Genomic DNA, 18,409 nt, shown 5'->3' with positions numbered 1-18,409 from the left:
TCAGCGCGATTAATCTCTCGGCCTTTATTCTTGGCTTTCTAGATTGGGACTGCGATCTCACCGGCAGATAGCTCTAAAACCTACTTTAATAATTCTAGAATTACAGCGGCAAAAAGCACTGCTGTTGCTTAACATAGACCTCACGGGATATTTATTGTTTCAGGCACTTACTAACTCTCTTTCACTCGTAAGTGTCTACACGTGTAAAACGAATTGAATAGCACCTAGTATATTTTTCTGATTTTTTTCCTTTAATCTTATATCTAATATTGCTGACCATAATATTGTATAATTTCGCGATAACGGACGGGAAGAATGTGAAGAAGTTAACCGCTTAGCTGAAAATGGTAGCACGAGAAGAGTAGATATTCTAGCCATCGATAAACAGAGAGATCGTTATGTAATATTGGACCCAACGGTACGTCTAGAACAGCCGCACCATGTGCACTCTGAGAATCAGGTAATCTACGTTCCAATTTCCAATTACATCATGGAGAAATGTCATGTGAACTCCATACCGGGGATGATGGCCGCATTGTGGAAGAGGTTTGCCCTCAAGTAAAGCTACCTAGCCACGAGCATGAAGGAGCTATACCAAGTGAATGGAGAGTTGCTGTAGTAGCCCCTGTGTATAAAGAATGTCAAAGAGAGGTCATATAGGTCTCTGCTAAGATCCCAACTAGAGTATGGTTCCAGTGTATGGGACCCTCACCAGGATTACTTGATTCAAGAAGTGGAAAAAATACAATGAAAAGCAGCTCGATTTGTTCTGGGCGATTTCCGGCAAAAGAGTAGCGTTACAAAAATGTTGCAAAGTTCGGGCTAGAAAGACTTGGGAGAAAGGAGACGAGTTCCTCGACTAAGTGGTATGATCCGAGCTGTCAGTGGAGAGATGGCGTGGAATGACATCAGTAGACGAATAAGTTTGAGTGGTATCTTTAAAAGTAGTAAAGATCAAAATATGAAGATAAAGTTGGAATTCAAGAGAACAAATTGGGGAAAATATTTGTTTATAGGAAGGGGAGTTAGGAATTGGAATAACTTGCCAAGGGGGATGTTCAATAAATATCAAATTTCTTTGAATCATCTAAGAAAAGGTTAGGAAAACAACAGATAGGGAATCTGCCACCTGGGGACTGCCCTAAATGCAAATTAGTACTGATTGATTGATTGATTGATTGATTGATTGATTGATTGATTGATTGATTGATCTAGGCGGCTGTGCATGGGTCCGTGCTCCTTTTAAGGAACCATTTATATTTTTAAAAATACACAATACTGTGTCTTATGGCAAACCCGTTGAAGGTCAGTTTCCTAAATAAAGGATTATATAGATACAGTCGAAAATGGCTACAACAACTAGGAAGGGACCAATGAGCAAGGTCGTTAAAGGCGACAGTCGCACAAACCGGTTGTTTTTGTTGTAGCTAAAAATGGCATATCTATAAGTTTCAGTCTCCACATCATAGGTTGTTCTGCCATCCGGCAAGTCCAATCATGGCTGTGACCTCCATCTCTCTGGATCTTGTGCCTTTTTTTTTTTTTTTTTTTTTTTTTTTCACTTCTGCATAATCTTCCTTTCTTTGTCTAATGCTGTCTAATAACTGATATCGTCTCCTTCCCCTTCCTCATTTTCCTTTTATCATCCGTTCCACTGCTACTCGTAGTCAAGTATTGTGTCTTAGATGATGTCCTATCCAATTTTTCTTCCTCTTCTGCATTACGGTCAGCATATTCCTCACTTCTCCCACTCTGTTTAGACCTTCCTCATTAGATATTTTATCTTCCCAGCTTACTCCTTCAATTCTTCTCCAAATCCACATCTCAAATGCCTCTATTCTTTTCTGTTCTTCCTTCCTTAATGTCCATGTTTCGGCGCCATATAGAGCTATACTCCATTCGTAACACCTTGCGAGTGTCTTCCTCAGATCTTTCTCTAGCAGGCCACAGAACAGTTTTTTCATCTTGTTGAAGCTTTCCTTGTCTAAGGCCATTTGAGCTTTTATGTCCGTTGTAGAGTGAAGGTGTTCAGTCACAATACTTCCATATTCTTCACACTTTTTGTTTAATTCTCTCAGCATTTTGCGGAGGTCCTTCACACTTTCAGCTATTACCGCCATATCATCAGCAAATCTTATGCATTCAATTATCTCATCTCCACCAAACATTCACAAACAATTTCCTCCAAGTAAATATTAAACGAAGTAGGTGATAATCAGCAACCCTGTCTTACACCTCTCCCCAGTCTGATTTCTTCTGTTAATTATCCTCTTATTCTCACTCTTGCTGTTTGGTTGTGATATAATTCCTTTGTCAGTCTTCTCTCTCTCTCTCTCTCTCTCTCTCTCTCTCTCTCCATTCCACTCCATGTTTTTTAACTATCTCCAAGAGTCTCCACACTGACATGGTTAATTAAAAGAATTAAGTTAAAACATCAAAAACGTAACTGAAATAACTACTGTGTATAGAGTACACTACAGTATTTGTGGAGTAGGTCTACGGCGAATTTAATTGGCTGTCGCTTGAAGAATACTGTAGCTCCATTGAACGGAACATTACTTATTCTTTGATGTTTAAACCATCTAAGACGCTTCACTATCTCTGTGCTCAGATGGTCTGGCTCGCTTCGTTCTTTATGATATTTCTTCGAAATGAGACTAATTTTATCTCTGTCCTTCCAAATCGTTCATGTGATACACCCAATTTATTCGCGAAAATAATTTCTGTTTCCCCATTTTCTACTTTCAATATTAAATACAGTGGCAACGCGTGATATTTTGAAGAGTGTTACCACACTCCTTCTGAGAGTATATTGTCGCTCGCACCGCTGCATTTTTATAAGCAGTACAGATGTCATTTCATAGAAATTAAAGACTTGATAATTGATATTACTTTTGTATAAGTTAACATCATTTGAAAATGCTGAAGTTGCACATAATGTATTTAATACTAGTGAGCATCAACATCATAGAAACTAGCAGTCTCGATCATGCACTAATTGCACATCATGCAAAACGTACGACATTCATAAAGTTTAAAATTAATTTCTAACGGAGCCTCAAGGCTTACATCAGTATTTCCTATTTGTACTTTAGGTCGATACGGCAGCACATTGTGACATCAAAAATGTCTATCACAGCGTCGTAGAAATTAGGCCTCTTCTCAGTCGCAATCAAAGAAAGTGCACGGAGCCTGTCCTGTACTTGTGAATTACTTTGGAAGGTGTGTAGCCTTTTTGAAACCGAGAAGCTTCTTTCAGCGGAAGTGCTTGTTGCTGGGATGGTGAGAATGAGGTCAATCAATTTCGTGGCTTCTGGATATGATTTTTTAAGACCACTAGTGGCGCAAATATAGGTAGAGGTCATATGCATTATTTTTCACAAGGTCCAGCTTCATGTAGAGGACAGACAGTTCACTTTTAAGTTTTATGCTGTCGAAATTTCGTCCATAGGTCTTCACTATCGACTGATAGGCACTGTTCGGCAACTTCTTCGCGAAATTGTTAAACTGGTCAGTATCAATTAACTGAAGGAACTCCAGAATGCCGCGAGACATCAAATTATTGTTTCCAAATTAATTATCAGTATGACCAACCCTCTAACGCTTTTATATCCGCTTGTTTCCGACCACCCTGTATGCATGTATATCTTTAGTCTCTTAACAAGGTAACTATTAACATTTATTATAGGTGTAGAAAGACACTGAGGAGGCAAGGCACTTCTCTAGAGATGTATGACAACCTGTCGATGTTGTCAGCTCGAGAAACATGCATTGTACAAATAGTGTTCCAAAAGTAGGTGCATACCCAACAAGCTTAACAACAAACACATGCCATTTAGATTTTTTTTTAAATCAAGAATAAGCATGTCGTTTCATGTAATATCAACAAATTCCTCATGTGACTGCAGACAGTGTTCTAGTCACAGATCCTTCCAATGAGGCAGGTAACGAATGCTACATGTCACAATGGATTGTTAATGGCATTTGCTGGAGTTATGTAGACTATGTGTTAATAATTAAGTAAACCGGTCAGTGAACACAGGAAATGAACAGAAACTTCTGAACATTGTCTGCAGCCTAGAAGTACGAGAGAGGATATAGGTGACGTAGGTGCTTCTATCACCACCATGGCTAATTTAGTGGCTACAATAGTAATTTATTTCGATATAGCACTGCATGTTTGAGGCGAATCTTTGATATAAATATGTCCACACTTGCCATGTTAACGTTCCGAAACGTTTGTTCTTCGCGACACACTAAGTTACTCCCCAGACAACATAGTGAAACCGTTCAATACATCGTAATGAGTACGTCATAATATCCTGCTAATACAATATGCCGTTTACCGCGACATTCTACGATAAACAGCGTCATATTCAGCATGGTTTGCCCAAACCGGGACACGAGTGACACTATGCTGACTGGAAGAGCTGCAGTCTATTTGCGCGTAACGAGATAAGAGAGCGCTCGCACCAGCGGGTACTTGAAAAGCACTCTCACTCTGCGAGAGAGAAAAGGAGGGACTCATTACGCCCTATCAACGCCTGAAACAGTAATTCTCTGAGATTTTCCCTACAGATCCAATGATACCAACCTACAGTCTTCAGCTGTCAATATTAATAATAAGGGAAATTCTCAAATACGTGACGGATATTTATGAATAAAGACTCATACGAATCAGGGAATTTTATACTGATTTATGGTGTCAAGATATGTCTTACATAATTAATGCATCACTAATGACGCACTTTATGCGGGTGCACAAACATTGGGTCTTACCGTGAGACAGAAATTCAGAAATCCCTACGGCATGGCGTCCCAACTGAAAATTATCTAATGATGCTTTAGCGATTGTGAACAAACCTACGATGCGATCAGAATGAAATTTGATCATCAGAAAGAAGAATATATGAGCTTTCATTTGAGACCTCAATCAACGCTGAGAAGTAGGTATTAGCGCACCGATGTTTGGCAAGTAGGCGTGGTGTGCCATCTCCCCTAGTATGAAGCCAGCTCCACTATATAAGAAAGTGCAACTTGAAGTCAAACACTCATTCTATTCAGTCATTCAATGTGAGTTTATTCTACGTCTTGTGCGGGTATGCAGTGAATTATATATACGGTGTGTTCATCATCTTGTGCGGTTTGCATGTACTTTGCTACCCATTGATATGTAAGCACGGTATTAATTACTGACCTGTGTAATTACAGTATTACGGAGCTATGAATTTATTCACTTACTGTAAAATTTAGTGTCATGAGTGAAACAACATAAGTCTAGTGAAGCGAGTGCTATTCGCTTACATTGAATCGTGTGGTAGTCGGCGATATTTATTATGTACGGATTGATACGTACATAATGTAATTAATAAATGAGTCAGACAAAGAAAGGAAGTGCCCTAGGAATGCTGATAGCGACATAATAGCGTATCCGGAAAGTGGAAATTTGCTAGGCGAAATAGCAGCTTATGTGTGTGATACGGACAGGTGCAATAGTATACCAAAATGTGCCTGTAAACACACGTTATTGCTAAAAGAAATGACAATGCTAATGCTGAAGGACTCTCAAACCATACGTCAGTGTTCATGTTTGTGTTCTTATTGCATAATTGGGTTCAACCGGTTGCTGTGTATGCAAGCCGAAATTCCACATCTGGTGATATTTTATCACGAATTTCAATCTAGGTGGCCTTACAACTAGAGCAAATTGGCGCCAGACTTATTGGTTTCACCTCAGACGGAAGTCACTCTAATAAAAAGGTATGGAAATGTTTAGGGCCGGCCCCGTGGTGTAGGAATAGCGTGCCTGCCTCTCACCCGGAGGCCTCGGGTTCGATTACCGGCCAGGTCAGGGACTTTTATCTGGACCTGAGGGCTGGTTCGAGGTAAACTCAGACTACGTGATTAGAATTGAGGATCTATCTGACGGTGAGATAGCGGCCCCGGTCTAGAAAGTCAAGAATAACGGCCGAGAGGATTCGTCGTGCTGACCACACAACAGCTCGTAATCTGCAGATCTTCGGGCTGAGCAGCGGTCGCTTGGTGGGCCAAGGCCCTTCAAGGGCTTAGTGCCATAGGGAGAGGGGGTTGGAAATGTTTAGGAATAAATGGAAAAGAAGGGAAGGTCATATGCTCTATTTCTAATACTGCTGATACTAGTAGGAGACTTTGGGCCTTTTCAGATACTGTACATATAATTAAGTGTATCAGAAATAATTTCCACGATAAAGGCAAGTCTATTAAAATAAAATTCTACCGAAATGAATAACTGCCATAAATTTTAAAGTTTGTCACAAGCTAACCTCTGCACATATAGACCCCACTTCATTTCAGCGCATGAACGTGAGACTTGCTTTTCAGTTGTTAATCCGTAGCAAATGGCAAAGTTTTTTACAGATAAACCCAGAGGGATTTGAAGACAGTGAACATTTTCAAAATGGGGAATGGCGTTTCCTAGAAAATATAAGCAGGTTTCTGATATGTGTTGTGTGTGCGATTCACGTTTTTCGTATGAATTTATAGTGAAATCAGTTTCATTCGTAATACAAGGTGAACAGATAGAAATTCCTAGATAGATGGAAAGTGAAAACTGGCGCTGTCCCTCATACATTCCCCAATCTGCCACAATAGCTCACGAAACAATTACAGAAATGAATAAATCACCCCGTAAAAGAGAGCCTCCGAAGACGGAGGAAGTTCAAGAAACAAATCACAAAGGCCTCACCAGAAATTAAATTTCGATGCTTTTTCTGAGAGTGCTTAAAGAAATAAGAGGTCCAGACATAGCTAAAAAGACAATAAGTTCACTTATAAACAAACTAAAGAGGCAGGGGCGTAATATAATGACTACCCGTAAGAAACTGAAAATAGCTAATACTAAGATTTTGTTGCTAGAAAAACAACTAAGAGATTCCAAATTACAGTCAAAATATTTAAGTGAGCAGACATTAAGCAGAAAGCAAAAGGTGATTATTGATACCATGCTATAAAAAAAGTCAGCTAAGAAATAAGAAAGGGGTGAGATATGACAATGAATTCCTTTTAGATAGTCTCTTAGTTAAAATTAAATCACCTAAGGGCTATAGACACTGTTTAAGGCATAACATGCTTTTCCTTCCTTCTGAGGCTCACCTGCAAAAATTAGTTAAGATCTTAAGTGCCCTTACGGGGTGAACACCATGCCATTAGTGTTATTGAGAACTATTTCTGCGATGAGAAGAGTGAAAACAATCGCATGGGAATTCTTGTATTTGACGAAGTAAAACTAAGAGAAGAGGTTCAGTTTAATACCAACTTATTAAAAGTTGATGGATTCGTAAATTCAGGAGAACACACCCAACAACACGGGTAAAATACACTCTCAAACCATGCGTCAGCGTTCATGTTTGTGTCCCTACTGCATACTTGGGTTCATCCGATTGCTGTGTATGCAAGCTGAAATTCCATGCTTGGTGATATGTTATCACGAATTTCAATCCAGGTGGTCTTACAACTAGAGCAAATTGGCGCCAGACTTACTGGTTTCACCTCAGACGGAAGTCACTCTAATAAAAAGGTGTGGAAATGTTTAGGAATAAATGGAAAAGAATGGAAGGTCATGTACTCTACTTCTAATACATTTGGTACTAGTAGGAGACTTTGGGCCTTTTCAGCTGCTGTACATATAATTAAGTGTATCAGAAATAATTTCCACGGTAAAGGCAAGTCTATTAAAATAATGAAGTTGAGGACCTAAAATTCTATCGACAGGTTTTCGAAATGAATAACTGCCATAAATTTGCAGTGTTGAAAGTTTGCCACCTCTGCACTATAGACCCCTCTTGATTTCAGCGCATGAACGCGAGACTTGCTTTTCAGTTGTTTAATAATTTCGTAGCAACTGGCGTAAAGACAGATAAACTCAGAGGGATTTGAAGACATTGAACAGACAGAAACGTTCGCTAGGGAATTAAATATCTTCATAGCCGGGGCTTCATGCATTCCATTCCTGATCAGGTTCAATACTGGAAACAGGTCGTGAATTTTGATTTTCATTTCGTTATTATTATTATTATTAAATAATATAGAAGAGTTACAATTTTCTAATCAATGCTGTACAACAGATACTACAGCAGCATTTCGTCATGTCCCCAGAAAACGACTATGTGAGAACTTTATTGGGGGAATATTGACATAGGAACATCAATATTGAACTTTCTAGAGCTTTCCAAAAAGGGTAAGCAGGAGGTTTTCTAGGAGCAAAACGTCGTAATCTTAGTGTGTCGGGTCAAAAAGGTGCAGAACATTGAAAAATGTATACAGTATAACAGTGGAAAGGCTCTTGACGCACTAATAGGTTAGAATTATCTGAACAAGGCGCAAGAATCAGTTATGTCTGTCACTTTCATACATTTTAGGGGTTCTGATAGTTCAGATCGCTAATATTTATGCAAATCTGACAGCAGAACCGTTGTACGGGCAGAAGAAATTTGCACCTTGGTTAAATATGTTTGCGTCCCAACCTGCTATTGCCTAAAATTCCTTTCCCTAAATGGGTATAACCTTAAATTATAAGTCTCATAGATTGCTGATGATGCCAGTTCTCCGAAAAGACACCTCGACCAGTTGACTGTAGTTTCGAACAAAATAATAATAAGTTCTAAAAGAGAAATTCGTCCACTATTCAAGGAATTGTGGTGCACAGGACTGAATCGTGAAACAAACAAAGAAAGGATCTAACTACGAAGTGCATACAGACTCACTTGGAGCAGATATAATTTTAAAAAATCTATATCCCGAAACGCAAAATTAAGATATTATAACACTGTAATCAAGCCTGAATCACTATATGCATGTGAAACACTGATCATTGGGGCAGATCATTGATTAAATAAAGATGTACAAATGCAAGATTGAAAAATCTTAAGGAAAATTTTTGGACCATTCAGAAATATCATGACCTGTACCAACACTCAAGAGAAAATCTCAGACACATTTACGAAAAGACGTTTGAAATTTTATGAACATATCCTCAGAATGAGTAATCTGAGATTGTCGAAAAAAATTCTGAACCTTGCCCTATCAATGAAAGTAAAAAAAAATTGGCTATACGTCTCTGGGGGCGGTAGAATAACACCCACGGTATCCCCTGCCTGTCGTAAGAGGCGACTAAAAGGAGCCTCAGGGGCTCTGAACTTTGGAGCGTGGGTTGGCGACCACGGGGCCCTTAGCTGAGTCCTGGCATTGCTTCCACTTACTTGTGCCAGGCTCCTCACTTTCATCTATCCTATCCGACCTCCCTTGGTCAACCCTTGTTCTTTTCCGACCCCGACGCTATTAGGTTTGCGAGGGCTAGGGAGTCTTTCATTTTCACGCCCTTCGTGGCCCTTGTCTTTCTTTGGCCGATACCTTCATTTTTCGAAGTGTCGGACCCCTTCCATTTTTTCTCTCTGATTAGCGTTATATAGAGGATGGTTGCCTAGTTGTACTTCCTCTTAAAACAATAATCACCACCACAACCACCTATCCGACCTCCCTTGGTCAACTCTTGTTTTTCCGACCCCGACGCTATTAGGTTTGCGAGGGCTAGGGAGTCTTTCATTTTCACGCCCTTCGTGGCCCTTGTCTTCTTTTGGCCGATATCTTCATTTTTCGAAGTGTCGGACCCCTTTCATTTTTTCTCTCTGATTAGTGTTATATAGAGGATGGTTGCCTAGTTGTACTTCCTCTTAAAACAATAATCACCACCACCACCACCACCACTATACGTCTCTTCCTTGACAGCATTGTTCGTCATACTGTGTATAGTAATTGACCATATGTTCTTTGCTCGAGTGATATAAGCGGATGTAATTCTTTGTTTACTGATGTTTGATTGGGATTTTTACATGTTCGGATATTTGCCATACTGTGTCTACTGCAACGGTTTGCTGTAAGCCTTTTTCTGTGAAACATTATTTCCAGAAAAGTTTTTGAAATTTAAGAAGTCTTGTAGATGCCGGTCTGACTGATATACTGCATTTTAAAGTACATCACTTCGTAATGGGCAACTTGCAACGGCTTAACACATTTCAGTCGAATCTCTTTACAATACAGCAGTGGGAAAGAAACAGTATTTCTGCTACATTATAATAAATAACTATATTAAACAAGATGCGAACATATTGTAAAACAATACTAAGTCGCAACCTATTGAGGGTTCCTTTCAGATTTCAGGATTGTTATCACGAATATTCAGTTATGAGCGAGTTTTCCATACCCAAGATAATAAGTTCCTATTCCTCATCGTTAATTCTGGGAGTGGTAGTGGTGGTGATTATTGTTTTAAAAGGAAGTACAACTAGGCAACCATCCTCTATATATATGACATTAACCAGACAGAAAAAATGGAAGGGATCCGACACTGCGAAAAATGAAGGTATCGGCCAAGGAAAGACAAGGGCCACGAGGGCCGTGACAATGGAAGACTCCCTAGGCATTGAGTGCCCTAATACCGTCGGGGTCAGAAAAGAACAACAGTTGACAAGCGAGGTCGGATAGTTTAAATGAAAGTCATGAGCCTGGCACAAGTAAGTGGAAGCAATGTTAGGACTCAGTTAAGGGCCCCGTGGTCGCCAACTCTCGCTTCTAAGTTGAGAGCCACTGAGACCCCTTTCAGCCGCCTCTTACGACAGGCGAGGATACGTGGGTGTCATTCTATCGCCCCCACCCACAGAGGGATTAATTCGGGGAATGAATTACTCATGGCAACTTTCTTAGCACAATGAGCCTCGCTTTCCACCACAGTCAGCTTGGAATGGAAAAGTGGACCTAAAGACACTACAGCAGTGTAAATGCTCGAAAGGTGCATCAAAGCGAACTTCACTCAGGATGCTAACACACACAGACAAAGTAGCAGTGAACCGTGACTAAGTCAGGTACATCAGTAAGTCTTAGAGGTTTCCTCGAATCTTAGAGGGACTGAAAACTGTGCCTTACAGTTGCTACATACAGAGCAGTCTACATTTCACCTGAGCAGTCAACAGCGTTATCCCTTTCAAGTTTCTTGCTGAGCATTTGTGATCCAGGAAAAGTTCTTTCTTCTAATGATAACTCGGATGAGGAAGACTCTCCCACTGAAAATGAAATGTAAACTCTCTCACTAAATATGCCGTAAAAAACTTTCTTCCACTTGTTTTCCAGGATCACACCAGATGACCTTACCTTTATGATCATACTGGCCATCCAGATAGCAGCTCTCATATTTAATCCACGATAAAATAATCCTTTGTGAACATATTTCAATACTCCAGAAATTTCAATGTAAATTAACTGATCACAAGGTCCAGCACCTCTAGCAAGGCAATGACGTTACCACAGCCGAAACTGACATCGTTTCCTATGAATTCAAACTCTTCCCATAATCTTTCCTCTAATATAGGATGACCAGATTACATGCTGAAGATACGGGCCCTATTTAAGATTAGAATTTCTGAGCACGAGCCACAGACCTCACAAAGATTATTATTATTATTATTATTATCGAGCTTGCATCCAAGAGTTAGAACCCCACTGTCGGGAGCCCTGAAGATGGTTTTCCGTGGTTTCCCATTTCCACGCCAGGCAAATGCTGGGGCTGTACCTTAATTAAGGCCACGGCTGCATCCTTCCAACTCCTAGCCCTTTCCTATCCTGTCGTCGCCGTAAGACCTATCTGTGTCGGTCCGACGTAAAGCAAATAGCAAAAACTATTATTATTATTATTATTATTATTATTATTATTATTATTATTATTATTTCTTCGTATCTGCCTACTAAGGACTACGTTCTTCTCTGGGCTTTTATCTTTGCCCAGTGCTTCTTCATTCCTTGAGCTCGCAACAATCTACTCGTATGTTTCCCTCGGCACCCTCTGATGCAGAGGATCCAGGACCTGCTGGCCCGGTGTTCGGATGCTAGCACCAGAATCACGTTCATGTGGGGGTTAAGTTAGCTGATAAGGCTGCCAAGGAGGCAGTTACATTGCCCCTGTTGCCTTAAAGGTTCTAGCCAGTGATATTCGCTCTCAGAAGAGGCATTTGGTTATGTTCCATTGGGAGATAGCGTAGCAGGCCACCCCTCACCCAAATACACGGAGAGCGGTCAAAGGAACTGCGAAGGTATGGAAGACTTCTCTGCGGGTTTCTAGGAGAGAAGCAGTGGTATTATGTCGTCTTCAGATCGGTCACGGCGTAGTAACGCACTCCTACCTAGTGAAGGACGAAGGCCTCCCGGTGTGTACTTGTGGCGGTCATCTTAGGGCCTTATTACACAGGGCAGCCAGGTCGCGCAGCCATGGCTGCCCGACCTGTCTTGAGCCGAGTGACTGGTGGAGCAGTCAGACAGTTCCATGTTGCTCCGTGTCTGACCAGTGATGAAGACACGAGTGTTCGTGAGTTCGATTATTAAGTTACTTTATTTATTTATTTATTTATTTATTTATTTATTTATTTATTTATTTATTTATTTATTTATTTATTTTGCTAGGGGCTTTACGTCGCGCCGACACATATAGGTCTTATGGCGACGATGGGGTAGGAAAGGCCTAGGAGTTGGAAGGAAGCGGCCGTGGCCTTAATTAAGGTACAGCCCCAGCATTTGCCTGGTGTGAAAATGAGAAACCACGGAAAACCATTTTCAGGGCTGCCGATAGTGGAATTCGAACCTACTATCTCCCGGATGCAAGCTCACAGCCGCGCGCCTCTACGCGCACGGCCAACTCGCCCGGTAAGTTACTTTATTAACCCGCGGTTACTCGCATGGTGAGCGCGGCGCTCACCTTCGTAGTATATTGCTTCTTGTTGGAATGTTACAAGACCTCCACCTTTGAAAGTCCCTGTACCTTTGTACCAGATTATTATGAAGGGAATGTGTCAGTCATTTTCATTATCTCTGAAAAAAAAAAATACCCGCAATTCATTATTAGGCACGACAGTGTATGTTTGGTGAGCGGTACGCTCAGTAGCGAGGAACTGTGCTACTTATATTTCGCTCATTGTAATAAGTCAGGGTCTGGTTTATGCTTGTGTTTAATGCGAAATGTTTATACTGTGGCTGTTGTTAGACAATATTTACAAGTTATTGTGGCATCCAGTGATCAGATACTTTCGTGGTTGTGTGAAACGAAGAAGGAAAGGTCTTGAACATCGAGACTGATGGTAATGAAACAGATGAGGTTTACGGAAGTGATCATAACTGTGTTTCAGAGTGTCTTCAAGTTCTGGGGAATGACAGGAACTTTCGTTTATAGCAAACTGCGATATCAATGTACATACCGGTAGCTTGTTTTACGGCTGGATGCCCTTCCTGACCCCAACCTCAGTTGAAGAGCTAATAAAGATGAAATAAATGATGGTGAACGAAGTTGGCTGAATAGGAGGAAGGAATTGGCTGTAGTCTATGAATAGAAACTGCCCCGGTATTTGCCTGGAAGCGTAAACAGAAAACCATTTTCAGGACAGCTAACGGTGGGGATCGAACGCACGCGTCTCCCGAATGTAGAGCTTGCCTCCACAGCCACTCCACTCGGCCGTGTTCCTAAATAAATAACTATCTCAAATGGACATATTAAAATACCTCCATCTTTATATGGACATATTATAGCCTTTAAACATAAAGGTGAGCGCTGCGCTCACCAGCGAGTAACGGCGCACGTAAAGACCTAGCGAGTAATGCCGGGTTAATTGACTAGTTGAGATGAGTGATGAGTATATGCTTCTCCTTGTACTATTGATGAAGAAGAGGAGGAGAAGGAATAGAAAGATGCATGTGCATCCTATTCTAACTTTAAGACAATCTAAAGCGCTGTACTGTACTCTTTTTGATGAGCTTTGTGCAGACAACACTTACCGTCAAGAAGACTATACGTAACTAAACTTTGGCTGCCGGTCTCTGGCTCCCTTGTGCAATAAGCCCCATATATTTCAACACCCGGCCACCACCAGTGGTCGCCAGATTGGTTGCCGGGTAGAGAAGCCTCAAGGTCAACAAAGTGTGGTCGCGCGATCTGGCTGCCCTGTGTAATAAGGCCCCTGCCGTGGTACATATGTTTACGGAGTGTGTGGACCTTGTCGATCTGCGCCATAGTCCAAAACTCCCGAGTGCCATCTCTGTCATTCTACGAGATGCCGAGCAGTCAGCAGACCTCGTCATCCGTTTTATGAGGGATAGTGGGTTGTTTCTCGTATATAAACGTAGCATTTCCTTTTAGTCTTTATTCTATTGTTTACTGCGTTTTATTCTATTGTCTCTGTTCTAGTTTGTGTTTGTATAGTTTAAGGTGTTTTTCTAATTTGCATGATATTATTATTGCATTTTAAGGTAATGTATTATTTTACCGTAATCTATAGTTTCTATCATTTTATCAGAGAATCCTTAAGGCATTGCGAATTAGATCCACTGAATATTTTAAACTCAATCATTTTCCATCATCATTGGTTTTAAATTCTGGTCAGTAGGTACGTTTCATTTCGTTCCACCTCGTACCATTAGGGGCCGATGACCTAGATGTTAGGCCCCTAACAACAAGCGTCATCATCATCATCATCATCATCATCATCATCATTAAGGGTTGTCCTCAAAACTGGACGCTAGGTTTTACTCCAAACTGGCCGACTGCGGGTTTGTTTTAGTTGAGAGCAACTTTCCGTTTTTTATTTTATCTTTTAGCATTTAACCTTCAACTGATGATGATAATGATGATGATTGTTGTTTAAAGGGGCCTAACATCTAGGTCATCGGCCCCTAATGGTACAAAATGTAATGACAATTTAAAAGTTCAAAATCACCCACTGACAAGAATGAAAAATGTGATGAAGAATGAAGGGATGCATATGAATTTAAAACAATTAGTGGATCCGACCCAGAAACTATCACAAACAATAGTATTACTGACCAAGGGACCGCTTCTAAAGCACAACCCTGAATCGAGGATGCTTGTTGTCCAAAATCCAGGTCAACGTCCCCTTATAATGGTACTTATTGCCAATACAGTAGAACCATGGTGTTTCTCATGTAGCAGTAATGAGTAACTTAGACTCACGGTATTCCACACATGATGGTACTACTCACAAGTATTGTACTTCACATAGATGACGCAAACCCATGGTGTTCCTCACAATGCTACTAATCACGGGTACTGTAAAACCAGTGGCGGCGCGTGACTTTCATCACTGGGGGTTCAAAAGAAGAAAAATTGCCTCCCCCCCCAACCTCTCCTCTCCCCCCTCTCAGCCAGCTTCTCTTCCATCGTGGGCCGTAACCTCCTAAACTAAGATGACGTAAGTTCTAGAAATGTGATCAAATACGAGAGGAACATAAAATACGGTAGGCCTACATGCCGAGTTTTACCACATGCAAAATAAGAAATAACTGCTTCATTATAGTCTGCAGAGTCTCGAACAAAGTTCCTTTCAATTGACAACATAGCAAGAGCAATAAGTCTACCCTCGGTCATTGTGCTGCGCTAGAAAGTCTTTATTCTCTTCAGAGTAGAGAAACACCTTTCTGCTTCCGATGTCATGGGAATAGGTAAGGTAAGGGTTATTCTGCCCGAAGGCAGGTGCGAACCTCCGCAGAGGTGTTCCTGAGCCGGAGTTTTACGTGCGGTAGGGTGGCCAGTTCCTTTCCGCTCCTCCATTCCCTTACCCCCACCAACAGCGCGTGGCAACCCATCCAACTCCTGACCACGCCCAATGTTGCTTAACTTCGGAGATCTCACGGGATCCGGTGTTTCAACACGGCTACGGCCGTTGGCTCATGGGAATAGTAACAACTATATTTAAAAGTTTTCATTGGTATTACCTTGCCGCTATTCTTTGCCTCAATGATTTTTGAGTTAAGTTTCTCTCCAAAAGGTAATTATTCCAAATAAGGCAAATTAATAGATGTTTAGTAAGTAATGATGTATTTGGGACAAGATATTAATTGGAATTTGACAGTTTAATGTGACTTTTGGTAGTAACGATGCTTTTCAACACTAGCGCTAGTTAGGTGCACTATTCTCTGTTGCCTAGTCAAATTCCCGTAAGGCCAACAGATGGCAGGCACATACCCCAACCCCAACAACACGACTAGCTAGTCTTCAGACAGTGGCCTATTGCGCATGCGTAAAGAACAGAGATCCGTTTCTGCGATATCCTGGTCTTGGATTAGTGCTGGCTTTCGTCCCCCCGCACCTCGCCACTCCCTTCGCCTATGTACAGACGGAAAGATCGCCTTTGCAAGGGGGTTCATTCCAGACAAGTATCCAGCCACAGACCTTGCGCAGCTCACATGAATTGAAAGCCAGTACGAGTATATTACGGATAGAGGGACTTAGCAAGAGCTTCGAGATTGACAAGGGAGTTGTGAAAATTACATAGTTGAGTACAATTTGATATAAACTGGAGGTTCATTGCTCCATTGCGCTATACCAGAAATCGCCACTGTGTAAAACCCATACTGATTCACCCTCTGCTGCTGCTGCTAATCATAAGCCTATTGTATACCTAACATAGTGGTACTACTAGCAAGTAAAGACGACCCATGGTGTTCCCCGCGTGATCGTACTAATCACAAGTAGTTTCATGCTTCTAATGCAATCGTACCTTGGTCGCCCCTTGTAGTAATGAAATGGCGTATGGCTTTTAGTGCCGGGAATGTCCGAGGACAAGTTCGGCTCGATTTGACTCCCGTAGGCAACCTGCGCGTCGTGATGAGGATGAAATGATGATGAAGACGACACATAAACCCAGCCCCCGTGTCAGCGAAATTAACCAATTATGGATACAATTCCTGGCCCTGCCGGGAATCGAACCCGGGACCCCTGTGACCAAAAGCCAGCACGCTAACCATTTAGCAATGGAGCCGGACACCCCTTATAGTCTCCTCTTACGACAGGCAGGGAATACCGTAGGTGTATTCTTCGTCTGCGTCCCCCACCCACAGGGGATAACCTTCAACTAGCATGACAATGTATCCTGGATCCTTCCTAGATAATAGCAAGGTGATGATGATTAGTGTGACTTACCATTGAACTTGGTGAGCAGTTCCGGTGGAAGTTTCTTCACATCTCGTTTCTCGGAAGTTGTAACGCGTTGAGTTCTTGTCCCACTGCCACTGAAAGTCTCCACTGTTTCTCGAGTAACAGTCTCGATCTTCGGCTCCTAAAACCAAAACATTTCCGGTAAGAAAAAGAATATTGCAGCGCTGTCAAACATAAGCATATACATTAAGAAAGTTTCAAGATTGTTCTGAAAATAACGAACACACATAATGAGTCTCAAGATAAAGCTCTATAAGTTAAAACGGTTTCAGGGGTTAGAATTTATCATCGCGTTCCGAGGTGTCAGTGGAGAGATGGCGTGGAATGACATTAGTCGACGAATAAGTTTGACTTTGAGTGGAGATTTTAGAAGTAGTAAAGATCATAATAAAGATGGAATTCAAGAGGAGAAATCTGGGAAAATATTCATTTATAGGAAGAGGAATTAGAGAGTGGAATACTCTGTCTGGGTAAATGTTCGATAAATATACAAATTCTTTGAAGTCATACACAAATAATAGGGAACCTGCCACCTGGGCGACAGGTCAACGGTGACCAACTGATTGAAACAACAGAATAACAAGTCACGTCAAATTCAGATTCCTCAAACACTGACAATAAAATATCACCATGAAAATACAGGATGTAACTAACTTCCCATTACACGCTTTGATGGGTCGTAGGGTGGGGTGGGGTGGGGTGGGGTGGGGTGGGGTGGGGTGGGGTGGGGGGCAGAGGAGATAACGTAGCGAATACGGATGTCCTGCACCTGCTGCGTCAGTGAGGGGAGTAGGGTTGATGTTGATAATGATGATGATGATGATATTGACCGACACGAAGCCGGTTAAGATATAGTCTATTTTGGATCTGGTACCTCTAGCCTCCCATGTGTAGCGGTGAATAGCCTTATGCTTGAAGAATGTATTAGTAACTGCTAAACTCATACTAGCACAAAAGTCCAGCAAACGCTTCCCAATCCCATTGGCTTTCATATCTTCCCCACATTTACCAATCACCCTTTCGTATCCTTCAGTTCTATTCCAAACTTTCGCATTGAAATCCCCCATTACCACTATTCTATCCTTGCTGTTGACCCTGACCACGATGTCACTCAATGCTTCATAAAACTTGTCAACATCTTCATCTGCACCCTCACATGGTGAATACACGGAGACAATTCTAGTCGTAATTCCTCCAACTGCCAAATCTACCCACATCATTCGCTCATTTACGTGCTTAACAGATACTATGTTGCGTGCAATGGTATTCCTGGTAAAGAGCCCTACTCCAGATTCCCTTTCTAACACCCGTCAAGTACACTTTATCTCCTATCTCTTCCTCGCTATCTCCCCTTACTCGAATATCACTTACTCCTAGCACAACCAGATG

The 18,409-nt window shown here is 41.4% G+C and overlaps 1 protein-coding gene across 3 annotated transcripts in view; it reads right to left on the bottom strand.

Moving 5' to 3' along the window:
- LOC136871582 (uncharacterized) overlaps positions 1 to 18,409 on the bottom strand; it is a 723,775-nt gene that overhangs the window by 25,475 nt on the left and 679,891 nt on the right. For all 3 annotated transcript variants that reach the window (XM_068227153.1, XM_067145015.2, XM_067145016.2), the window contains exon 3: positions 17,006 to 17,141. In XM_068227153.1, coding sequence (XP_068083254.1) covers positions 17,006 to 17,141 — 136 coding nt within the window. The remainder of the gene's footprint in view (positions 1 to 17,005; positions 17,142 to 18,409) is intronic.

This window comes from Anabrus simplex, chromosome 4, assembly GCF_040414725.1.
Source record: "Anabrus simplex isolate iqAnaSimp1 chromosome 4, ASM4041472v1, whole genome shotgun sequence".
Taxonomy (NCBI): Eukaryota; Metazoa; Arthropoda; class Insecta; order Orthoptera; family Tettigoniidae; genus Anabrus; species Anabrus simplex.
Note: the sequence above shows the minus strand (reverse complement) of the source record. Positions and strands in the feature narration are given on the sequence as shown.